Below are 12,608 nucleotides of genomic sequence, written 5' to 3'. Positions count from 1 at the left end.
CATAAAAATTGTGGTACAAATGTAAAGAAGCAAAAATCATGCTAGACTAGCCATAGGATGGTGTGATCCGAAAGCGAACAGCTCGCCAATTTGATGTTTATAGCACATTCCAGACTTGACAAAAAATGCCACTACTAACTTTTTAAAAGTGAAGTAAAATTGTTTATGTTACGACACCAAAGTATTATAAATGTAAATAACAAACTTTAGTGTTAGATAATGTAAATACAAATTACAAGAGAATTGTGTGGTCGGTGTATAAATTTCCCAACGAATAAAATAGACACACTGCAGCTTTCACACAGTTTTCAATAGGGGGGGTATTGATTACTCAGAAGTAGGCAAATGAAGATAACAAGAAGTGCTATGCTCATCACAATTCAAATTCAGACACACATACATACATTAATCATTAGAAAATGACCAATATAAATCAAAATTAATTTTATTTCATATAGAAATGTTTAAAGGGAGCTTACTATAAGAAAGGGAAGAAATCTGCAACGAAAGAAACCAAAGTTTTGTGACCCAAAAATACAAAGCAAATGGAGTTTTTGTTACCCACTGCGGTTTTGAAGCTTCTTCCCAAACAAAGCAGCATAAAAGGAAAAAAACCAAAGCACCCCACGCATAAAGCTGCACAATTTCTCACCTTCAGATCAATGCGCCTAGATAGTTTCATCTTCTGTGGTTCTGAAGCTAAGAAGAAAAAATAAAACAAATTTCAAAAATAAATTGGAAAAGCAAAAAAATGTCATATCAAGAAAGACCTACAAACGCTAATTTCACAGCTAAAGTTTGATTTTTACATTTCTAACACTTCAAACTTCAATATTACATCAAAAAATGTCGTTATTAACAACTTTTTTAATAGTGAGTCGCCTTTTCATATATAGGTAAAATGTTCTAAATAGAAAAATCAAAGTTTAGGGGTTAAGATATAAAAATACATAGCAATTGAGTGGTGGCGCAAGGCCTCCGTTAGCTTGCAATCAGAAAGCTTATAGACTTAAAATTTTCAAGAAGTAAAGATGGCAAAAAAAGAAGGTATTAACCACGCCCCATAAGCATTTTTAGGGTCTGTTTGGTTGCTTGTAGATGAAAACAAATTTAAACAAAAATATAAAATTTTAGGCCACATTATTTGATTTGATCATTATCTTCATCGCAACATTAGCCATACTCCAAATCTCAATAGACATCTCATCTGATACAACTTCGCCTTAATTAAATCTTCTTCAACGAAAACTTGCTTTTTTTTTTATTTGACAAATCTGCAATGTCCATAATTATTTTAATCAATTTGCTCATTCAAAATAATTTCTTATTTAAAACTACAATTTAGTAGTTTATCAAAATAGCAATCCCATATTTTTCTAACGTCTTCATATTTATGGAGATCTAATAAATCTAAAAGCAACAAGATTTTTAAATCTCTTATAGTATGTTTTGGGTATTTTACATTTTCATTTACTCTTTTAATACCAAGTATATACATCATTAGAAGCTATATCTTTTGCTTTACCCACTATCCTCTTTGCGAAACTTCTAATTTTCTTATTATCATTGTAAACCTCAATAATATTCATATTTTCACAATATTTAAAATCGCATTTTACCATTAATAACATTTTATGAAACTTCACTCAATTACCAAGTCTTCTTATTAAAGTACAATTTATTTTTAGACTCACCTAAAATTTATACAGCAATCTTCCAATTAGATATTAGCTAAACTAAAGATATCCAATTGACCTCTCTTACTGGTGTTAGCTTGAAAGACTAATTAAATCTCATATTTGCAGTTCTATCACCCTATTCCAAAAAAGTTAATTCTTCTGATCACTTTCTTTATGCTACAAAAATTTTAATCCATAACTGCAATTCTAAGCTAAGAGGTCATATATTATTCTGAAATTACCTTAAAATCTTAAAAGATGATTTTTTTTACAAAAAAAGAGGCGATTTTTTGATTTATGCTTCCAATTTCTAAAGAAACTAATTACTTCTCTTTCTAAAAGCATGTATTTCATGGTGCAATACTATAGGCGGATATGAAATCTACCATAACATTCCTCATTGTATTCTCCATTTTGTGATACTTAACATAAACTCTCTCATAGCCTCCCTATTAAAATCTATAAATCCATTTAAATCACAATAAAAATCACTTTCAAATCCAATATACATTATAGTAATTGATTTCTCTTCCGAAAATCGACTTGCCAAAATTAAATTCTGATCCTACTTTCCAATATATATTATAGTAATTGATTTCTCTTCCCAAAATCCACTAATCAAAATTAAATTCTGATCCTACTTTCGGGCAATTCGCTAACGTGCCGCCCAATTCCAATGTTATTTTACATATCTAATATCTAAACTAAACTTCTCATATTTACATCCACCCAAAGCTTTCATATCACATCAACAATGCCATTATATTAGCTTTTAAAAAGTGAAATACAGCTTTTCACGCATAGGTAAGTGAGTATATATGTAGAAATTGAAGTTTAGGTGTTATACATGTAAATACAAAGAAATTAAGTGGCATGTATGTAAATCGTACTTATCTTAACTATAACTCTATCACTCAGCCTATTCAACTCAATAATTTATATCATAATCAATCACTAAGGAAAGAGAAGGTATCAAATAAGTGAATGATGCAATTCAGCCAACTAACTCGTTCCAGATCATTAACAGCCATATCAATCTCAAATTTGGAGATTAGACATCTCCCATTCTGTCACGAGCTTGAAAAAAAAAGACAATGCAGCTCCAAAAACCGGTTCTCCAATTCTAGACAACCACAAAACTTCGAAGGGCATTTACATACATATCACGCAATTCTGATGTATTTACATATATAATGCCTAAACATTCTGGCCTGTTTGAGATGGTTGCAACTTTTTAAAAAGATATTTATAAAGCTGTGGTAGACAAACAACTTCTTAGAAAGTTATGGTGGGAGTTATTAATATATCAGCACACTTTAACAAGTTAGGTTTAAAAAAACAGCTTCCTATCACAGAAATTTCTAGGAAGCAGCAAGAATTGAGATCCCCAAATAGAGCTATGGCAGCAGTCTGAAACGCAGAGCAGGTCCCAAACAGGCCCTTAGTTACATAAATACACTCAAATCTTTAACATCACATCAAAATACCACAATCATTATCTTTTTAAAAGTAAAAGACACGACTTTGTAAAATAAAAATACACATTTTCATTCATAGGTTTATGACAACAAGGAGTTAGAAGTGTAAATATCAAACTTGGGTGTTAGGTATGTAAATACATAATAATTGAGTGGTATGTACGTAAATTTCCGAACTTCAAAACAGGCATCTTGATAAATGGCAAAGGTCAAGGCATTAAAAATTTAGGGAACAACATAGTATCTTTCATTGCACAATTTTAAATTGTCATTGGGAATAACATGTTAGTTGCATATCATTCTCTACAATGTGTCCACCACCTAACCTGTTCAGAACGCAAAAATTAATAGATGAAGATACAGCCCATGAAAAAAATTTTGCTTCCTCCGAAGCTGTGAAATTATAAAAATAAAACAGGTGCTATAATAAAATAAAAAATGGTAATGAGTTATCGTGACAACACCAAATCTGAACTTTTAAATCATTAGTAATCATACTAACAAGAAGAAGTAGAAGTAATTCAAGACAAAATTAATATAAGAAGATTACAGTTTCAACATTTTTAAAGATAAAAGAAGGCATGTGATGATGGTGTAGAGGTCTGTTAACCTTCTGCATTTTCTCAAACAAGCTATTCAAATTCCCATAAAAAATAAGAGTTGTACGGCGAAATTTAAAGCAAGCTTGCTACATGAAAATCTTTCAAAATATTATCATGAGATTTTAGTAGGACAAACTATTAAATCTAATTTTAGTAAAAAAGAAATACACCTTAACAAAATAACTCAGAACTGTTTCAAACTGTTTTTTAAAAACATTCCTTATGCTACAACAGAAATTACTTTCAACCATCAAACAGAAGCTTATTTACTAAAACAAAACTTGAACTGCTATGCTAACATGTTATTTTAAATCAATTAAAATAGTTGAAAACAAATAACAGATATAAAAGACCAATTGAGGCTCGTTTTACCTGATGATGGTTGACCAAATTTTTGAAGCACGCCCAGAAGATCCAACTTGGAAGACAACTGCTCAAAAGACAAAACTTCTTCAGTGTTCAAGAGGCTTCTAGTTATCAACTCCATAGTTATACTGCAGCAAAGCTTATGAAATATAATGCTGCAAAACATCAAACATCTATTATATCCCAAAGGATCTGTCGTATATATTTCCCGAACTTGGAATATGAAATCTATATTCAGCCTTGCCAATACATGAATTATCCAGCCCGAATGACTCGTTCTTCAATGTATCCGTCATGCCCGTAGAAGTATTAGATTGCTTACTATTCCAACTATCCCAATGGCTACTTAAGATTGGTGAGCTTTGAGGCTGCTGCAGCGAAAATTGTAGCGAAGGAGATAAAGTCGCATGGTTTTGTGGGAAGAGATAGGAGGTGGGATATGAATCATTAAGAGCAAAAAAATTTTCCATTACAGGGTTAGAAATTCTCATATTTTGATGAGAAGCTGACCGCTTTGTTAGTAGCTGATGAATCAGGTCATCCTCTGACCTGAACCGTTCAGGAAAAGCAGAGCCAAAATTGTTAATATTGGTTCCGATCGGCATATGGCCTTTACCAACAGCCAGTATTGCTGGGTCTATGAATTCCACATCAACAGAATTTTTTCCCGTTGGACGAACTTCATATTGATTCCTAGATAGAGAATTACCATGTAGATAATTCTCTAAGAAAACATAATAAATAAATTAGTTGGCTACTACACAACAACGAAAGTAGGGGGAGCTTCATGCGCACAAACCTGTAACTTTTGCCATGGCACTCTGGTCAAAACGGTCTTGATTAGAAAACCCGGGAGGAGGTGATCTGGTCGGCACTGAAAATCCAGGCGGAGCCAACATTTTGAGTTTTGAAACACCTATGAGAATTAATGATACATGAACAGGTGAGTTAATAGCAATTTCAGTACTAATTAAATGGTGCAAGGATAAAAAGATACTAAAAAACAAATTTAAGATATTATTGACAGGTCAATGATACTATAACAAATTGGGAAATTTACGTACAGAGCACACAATCCCTTTGTATCTTAACATATCTAACACCTTAAAGTTTAATATTTACATTTATAAGAATTTGGTGTTATGAACCTATGAATGAAAAGCGCAGTTCACTTTTAAAAGTTAGTAGTAGTAGTAGTGGCATTTTTTATGTGAAATTAAAAATTAGAGTGTTCTGTATGTAAATATGAAAGCTTGGGTGTTAGATATGTAAATATATAAGAGTTGTGTGATATGCTTGTAAATGTCCACAGTTAAATGGTCAAATAAAGAACAACCATGACAGGCAAAGTGGGTGAAGACATATATAGAACTTGACAAAAAAAAAATGTATTGGAGGAAAGAGCAGGAGGAATGTGAAATAGCAATTCTCATTAATCAATTGAGGTAACAGTATAATGATTCATGCAAGAGATTGTGAAGCAATTTGCTGAATTTGGCAGGGATTCGGGTGAGGTAGAGATTAAACTGGTAGTTGCATATAAACATATAAGATCATTTTTATCACAACAGTGGCTGTGGTGGATTGCGGCTTTATGTGAAAGTCAGATTTATATAGTTATAGGCTCCGCTCATGCTATTGTAGGTGATAAGAAAGGATCAGCTATGCTAACCTAAAATCAAGCTATTGTAGGTGACTGGAGTATCCGGCAAACCATTAAAAGGAACTTTTTGGGATCATATATTGCTTTTTAAATAAGTAGACAGTTTCAATAAGTTCGCCAAGAAAGAAGGCATTGGAATCACCAATTTGAGAGACATGCTGGCAGCAATGTAAAGCCAAAAGTTTGAATGGTGGGCATTTCAGCGACTGGAAAAAATATTATGTATTAGGAAAGTGAGAAGTGAAGATCCAGATGCCCCAAGTTTGAAAGGCTTAAAATTCAACTGACGTGGCTTTCCACCATTTTGCACTTTTAACGGCCCAAGTATACCAGTTAGGATCAATCCAAAAGGTAGAAGAATGACTCAACTTAAAATTTGTTTTAGTTTAAGATGTCCAATTTTTAGATGAATTAATATGGGATTTCTGATGGGAACCTAGAAAAGAGACGAGGGTGCGGATGGCACTGTTTACATCAAAAAGTGAGAAAAGAATGAGGGAGAGCAGAGGCAGCATGTGGACCATTGAGTGGAGATGGGGACAATATAACTAGGTGGAGATATGAATGAAGTACTTCCTGAAGATATACGAGGCATTGGATGGAAGGATCGAATTGGTGATCGAAGAATTTGGCCTCCAAATATCGGGCCGAATGAATGGCATAGGGTCAAATGAGGGTGCAAAATGTGGAGTGGATTTAGGTGGACTATTGTGGGGAAATATATCCTCATGAGAGAGGACACAATGAGAAATGATATTATTTGTTGGCAAAGAGATTACAATATGTGTAGTCCTTAAATGAAGGATCATAGCCAAGGAAGATACAGAAGGAAGACTTAGGAGCTAGTCTGTTTACATAATATAATTTGACAAAGGATTAGCATAGGCATCCAAAAGTTATGACATACAAGTATAACAATGATTTGTTATGTAAGAGTTCATATTGAGAAGGTTTAGTAGTAGTAGAAGAGATGCTAACCAAAAAGTTGTGAGTCAAGTTGGCTTAAAGAAGTTGCGTTTAAATCATTTGGATCATGTGATGACTATGCTCAGCAAAACTACTTTTTTGAAGAGTATATAAGAAATTGTATCGGTCAAGTATTCTTTATTTAACAAGAGAAGTTGCGGCAATTTTGCATGTGTATTTGCTACCATTGTGGGAACAAAGAATTTTTAAAGGAGTTGAAATACACATAAGATTGGAAATCATGATAAGATAGAGTTAGGGAAGGTTCCATACATCTAAGTGTATAAGTTCTATAGGGTGAAAACTGCATATGGTGGGTGATGCTATAAAAGTAAGCGACTCTTGACTAAATGAAAAAAAATTATATATACATAAATGAGGAAAAAAGGGAGTGCATATAGTTGGGGGTTTTATTTTGCTAAATTAGGTAGAGTAATTAAGTTGGGATAAACTAGGCAGCGATGCCAAGCATCCCTGGTGCAGAACAACTTCGTAGGTTAGTGGAGAGAACTATGGAAGAAAATGGATCAAGCAAAGGCTGTTATAGTAGGGTCTAGTAATTGTTTAGTTGAACCCTCGAACCTTGATTTGATAGCTAGTGGCATTCAAAGAAGATTGAACATGAGTTGTGCAATAAGATGATGAACACAAAGAAGAAATTGCGGATAAAGGAGCTTACAATGAGAATAGGTAAAGATGCCCTGGTCGGTGTTTGGAATGGGAGGAGTATGGCTATTTACAACTGCCAACTATTGTGCGTAGTGGTAGAGTGCTGAGTCAGATCAAATGTGAGATGCGAAGAAGTTACTCCAAATCCACATAATAGTGTTAGTCACCAGCAAATGAAGTTGTAGCAAAGAGGTTGGATTAATGATGGGAATATTATAGTTTCAATTCATTCAATGCCAATAATACAGAGACTCAAGTCAAAGTTTTTGACAAGCCTGACATATTGTATGTGATTGTAAATTTGTACGTCCATTAGGAGTCGCCAAAAAAAGGTGATCATGTTTTTGGTGGTGCAGAAGTAGGCTTGCATCAGTTGGGGCTGGGAGGGAAACATCGAGCACGACTTTGAGTTTAGGTTGGTGGAGGATAGAGTGCATAGGCAAACTGGAGTTCACAAGTTGCTTCATTAAAGAAATTAAACTCCTTATTGCTGAAAAGAGAATAGAGATCATAAAAACAGATAAGTTCATGGAGGTATGGATTCTTATTTTGAATATTTGAGACATGGAGATAAGACCATAGAGGGTGTAAAGGACAATATTTATTGAATCAAGAGCTTTTCCAGCAACAACAACAAAAATGACTTTGACCTTAATAGCTAAAGAAGTTTTATCATGGTATGATTCTTCCAAGATATTGAATAAGCTCAATTTTCAATTGGATCATGCGGGAGCAATTGGTGAAATACATGAGATGGTCAATGGTTGTCCACACATCTCAATGTAGGGGTGGGTCAGGGTTAAGGTCATAAGGTAAGTGACGGGTGGAGATGGTGGAGATGGTGGAGAAAAAGTGTTAAGGGCTAAGTTTCTGTTGATGAGCATCTGGGTATGGTATTGGGAGCTAGGAACTTAAGTTCCATTGGCATCGGTGGCTTGTCTTGCAGATTGAGTAATAGAATCATCAAAATATCGTTCAAATCCCTTAGCTTGATAAATTTTACGCTTGCTACCTCCGCATGTGATGGTTATCTCTAAATTGATGGATATTGATGACATTTTAAAAGTATAAATAAAAAACTTCAGTTAAAAGGGAATGGGAATGTATCCCATTTGGAGAAAAGAGTCTTACGCATATTGAGCTCTGATACCATGAACACATATTTAGTAATATTAATTACAGAAGAGAGAAGGGCTTGAGAAACATGAAATCATAATTCTCATTAATTCATTGAGGTTACAGTGTAATGACTTTAGACAAGAGATTGTACAATAGTTTGTCAGATTTGGCTGAGAATATTATATGTTAAGGTTGAGATTAATTTGGCGGTTTCAGATGAAGGAATGAGATCATTGCAATTTCCATAAAGGCTGAGATTGCTTGCAGCTTTATGCAATATGTTCCTTTGTAAAGTTATCAACAGGGCCATTTTTTAATGAAAACTAACAAGAACTCATGCATAAAGATCTTATGCTTGAAAGCGAGGTACTTTCAGCATTAATATAAATGCAAATCAAACATTAAAGCACCAATTCTGAAGCTGATGGTTTGATTCCTTTCGTTAACATTGGTGCTAAAAAAATAATGCAAGATTGAGGCTATTCTGATGTTATGTTTACTGAACGAACCGAAAACCCCCATTTTTGAAGCAGGTACCCACAGCATCCTAAGGGGGATTCTAAGTTGGCAATGGATGATTCTCAGAAATGAAAAAGTTTTACAAGGCAACAAACATTTGATACTTAGTTATAAAATTAGTTAACGGAAAAAATACTGTTGCTGAACTTCAAAAAAATTAAAAAAATAAAGTAAAAATAGATAGAAGTTTATAGATGTATTATATCCTAGCATACCATAAAGCTTGAAGATTTTACCAGTCACCCATAATTAAACCACCATAATCAGGAATAGCCGCTGACACTATTCTTAATATAAACCAAGGGTTCACGGAATGTCAGTTGATCATTATGCCATTAAGAGTTAATTGCCACAAATAATTAATGAACACAAAGCAAATATATAGAGAATCTTTGAATAAACTTGTCTGGATAATTATTAAGGCTTAATTTTATAATTTATCAGCCCTGTTGTACCGTAACATAAGAATATGAGGGAAGTTCCATATGGTAACAACCGTTCAGAATCAGCAAAAGTTAATGAAGTTTTGGAGAAAGAGTTATCGACTTGGAAGAATTATTTAATGCCAATTCGATGATGAGTACTTTTTGATGATCGCCTTCATGATATTCTCCTTTCTTCCTTGCTAGAAAATCTTCAATTTGTCTGATTTCTCCTGAAGAGAAAATGCTGTAATTCTATTGCCTTACGAAAAACATATTGGATAGAAATCATGGATTATTCCTTGGAATTGAAAATATATATATATATCAAGAATTCTTGAAATTGTTATGGGGAGATTGAATGAAAAAAGGGAGGTAAAATGAGTAGTCGAGCATGAGGAGAGGGAAATTTAAGCTATCTTCAAACTACTATAGATATATAAAGAAAGTTATGGATCTTGAAGAGTGTTGGAGAAGACCCAATGACGAGAAAGGGACGAGAGAGAATCTTTAAATTTCATTAATAATACATTCACCCAAACTCCTATTTATAAAAATCATATTAATTTGAATTCAAGTCTAGGAAACTAAAGAAACAAAAGGGAAATTCACATACCTAGGACACAATTCTTATGTATTTACAGATCTCACATTTACATAAATAGCACACTTTGGTGAGTTAAACGCATGAAATGGTGTATTTCACTTTTAAAAAGTGATAGTAGTGCTATTTTTGTTGTGATACTGAAGATTTGAGTGCTATGGGTGTAAATATGAAAGTTTAGGTGTGAGATATGTAAATACATTAAAATTGTGTGCTATGTATGTAAATGCCCCAATGTAAATGCCCCAAATGCCCCAAATAAAAAACTCTCATCCACTTAAAAAAAAAAGATAATCCTAAATCCTAAATATAATGAAACTAAAAATAAAATCTTGAAGTAATTCAAAATACAAGAATATTGCAAAAATAATCTAAAATATTTTTTTGTTCATATCTTCCATACTGCAACAATCATGGAACAAAAGATCAAGAAGAATCATATTCAAATCAAAGTATTAATTTGTTCTATGCAATAACAACTAAAAATGGAGTTTATTTCTTCCACATAATCATTGAAAATTATACAAAAGTATAGAGAGTAAAGAAAAGATATAAATATGATTTTCATCCTCCATGAAAAGGTATATGATCAAATCGACTTGATGGGTTGGAAAAGGATGTGTCGAAGTAATTTCATATCAATTATAGATATGTTAACAGAAAAGTGCTAGTATTGAAATGTTGTTTTGAAAACCCAAATAACTTGCAGCCTTCATAGGACTACATCAAGAATCTAAATTTGCAAGATCCTAAGATTGTGATATCATGATGTTTGCTAGTGGCAAGTGACATTGCTTAATTGGTGAAGTTGGTTTTGAAATGTATAAATAAAACGAGGCAGTAAACATTTTATACACATAGGTCCAATAGTACTTGATTTGGTTATAAAATGGGATAAATAGAATAAAAATGATTATATAGCTTGAAATTTTAATCAACGTCATGCAATAACAACCAATAATAATAAAAGATCAAGTAGACCTAAAGGCGATAAGTTTAACATATCATACACAGATGGGTGATCTAAATGAGGATTTAATTTAGATAAAACGTCGGGTGTTCAAAATAAACAAATACCAGAATATAATATGCAATACGAATTTCTAATTAAAACTAGATAAAAATTATTCATAAAGAAGGAATAAGAATTATGTTGTAGGGATCAAAGTTTTCGGTAACAAAGAAGTTTGATAAGTCACAAAACTTGATAATAGAATGCAAAATGAATATATTTGAGTTTGAGGGTAGCACACTATGAAGCAAATACTTAATGAAAATAACATAATGTAGTTTGGGCACATAAACAAAAAGAGGAAGATACATTGAATAAAAGGGCGGATAGAATTATAGTGACATAAATCAGGGAATAGATAGACAAAAAGATCCACTAAAGTAAAATGTTTAGTCAGGCGAAAAGGTTCGCAAATATTAAAGTAAACATCAGATGCATCGTGTATCAGGTCATAGCAGTGGATACCGATAGTGATGATGAGCATCAAAACCATAAACATCTCTTGAAACTTCAAAAAAAAAAACCTAATCCAAACAATTTTATTAAAAGAAAAAAGTGTTACAATAGTCACCTAACTCTTTACAGGGATCATTTTAGTCTCAAAATATAAAAGTGTCAATTTAGTTCTCAGATTCTTTTAATATGGGCTGAAATAATTACCATAAAGGACTATTTCAGTCTCAATTTAAAGAGTTTGGGGACTAATTTGACACTTTTATAAACTCTCGGATTAAAATGGCCCCATGTAAATAATAAGCAGACTATTTTGTCACTTTCCTAGTTAACAAAAACACTTGAAACTTTGAAAAAAAAATCATCGCATTATCCATTGAAGAGCAAATGTGCATAATGGCAACTTATCCTAATATTATCCCAAAGTTCACTACATGTAGTTCAGTCACTTGAAATGCTTCCTCATCATCAATAAACAACTGCAGCCATATCAAAGTTCCTGTAGTTTCTAATAAGAATCGCTCGCAAAAGCAGCATTCGTTTCAAGGTCTCATTAGCAAAATCAGACCTCGTGACATCAGCTAACCCTTCAAGCCTAGGCCACAAACAAAATTCTTCCACGGTTCTTCCAAATTAATCAAATATCAACAATTTCAGAAAGAAAATTTTAAACACTAGCGATTGACAAATCAAACTTACATAATTTAAATTATCACACAGTTTCCCAAACTTACATAATTTAAATTATCACCCATTTTCCCTCCTAAAAACTTGAACGAAGTCTTCAGTTCCCAAGCCAACAGAAACAAACTCACTCCTACAACCTATGTCTAACAAATGTACGCAATTGTGTGCAAAATACCCTCAACACAAACCCTAATTTGAAAAGTTCTATGCGAGCCATAAGAAAGTTGAACATAACCGATGCACACAGATTTGAAAGATCCTAAAACGAATAACAAATACAGGTGGCATCGAGGTAGCAAAATAAGAAAGAAAAAATGTAACACAAAACATCAATTATGTAAAATAGAACAAGAAAAACATTGAGATTTC

The 12,608-nt window shown here is 32.9% G+C and overlaps 1 protein-coding gene across 3 annotated transcripts in view; it reads right to left on the bottom strand.

Annotated features, from left to right (window-relative positions):
* Nucleotides 1-282: 282 nt before the first annotated feature.
* Nucleotides 283-12,608, bottom strand: part of LOC110024146 — a 20,007-nt gene continuing 7,681 nt past the window's right edge. Inside the window, exons 12-14 of one of the 3 annotated variants that reach the window (XM_020723933.1) lie at nt 4,925-5,041; nt 4,132-4,849; nt 283-693 (exon numbers count right to left, since the gene is read on the bottom strand). In XM_020723933.1, coding sequence (XP_020579592.1) covers nt 4,302-4,849; nt 4,925-5,041 — 665 coding nt within the window. In that variant the 3' untranslated portion in view covers nt 283-693; nt 4,132-4,301. Of the gene's footprint in view, nt 700-3,261; nt 3,484-4,131; nt 4,850-4,924; nt 5,042-12,608 lie in introns of those variants that run through there. The other 2 variants (XM_020723931.1, XM_020723934.1) reach the window with 2 other exon arrangements.

This window comes from Phalaenopsis equestris, unplaced genomic scaffold (genome assembly GCF_001263595.1).
Source record: "Phalaenopsis equestris unplaced genomic scaffold, ASM126359v1 Scaffold000250, whole genome shotgun sequence".
Classification (NCBI taxonomy): Eukaryota; Viridiplantae; Streptophyta; class Magnoliopsida; order Asparagales; family Orchidaceae; genus Phalaenopsis; species Phalaenopsis equestris.
The sequence above is the reverse complement of the archived record's forward strand: the minus strand, read 5'-3'. Positions and strand labels throughout refer to the sequence as shown.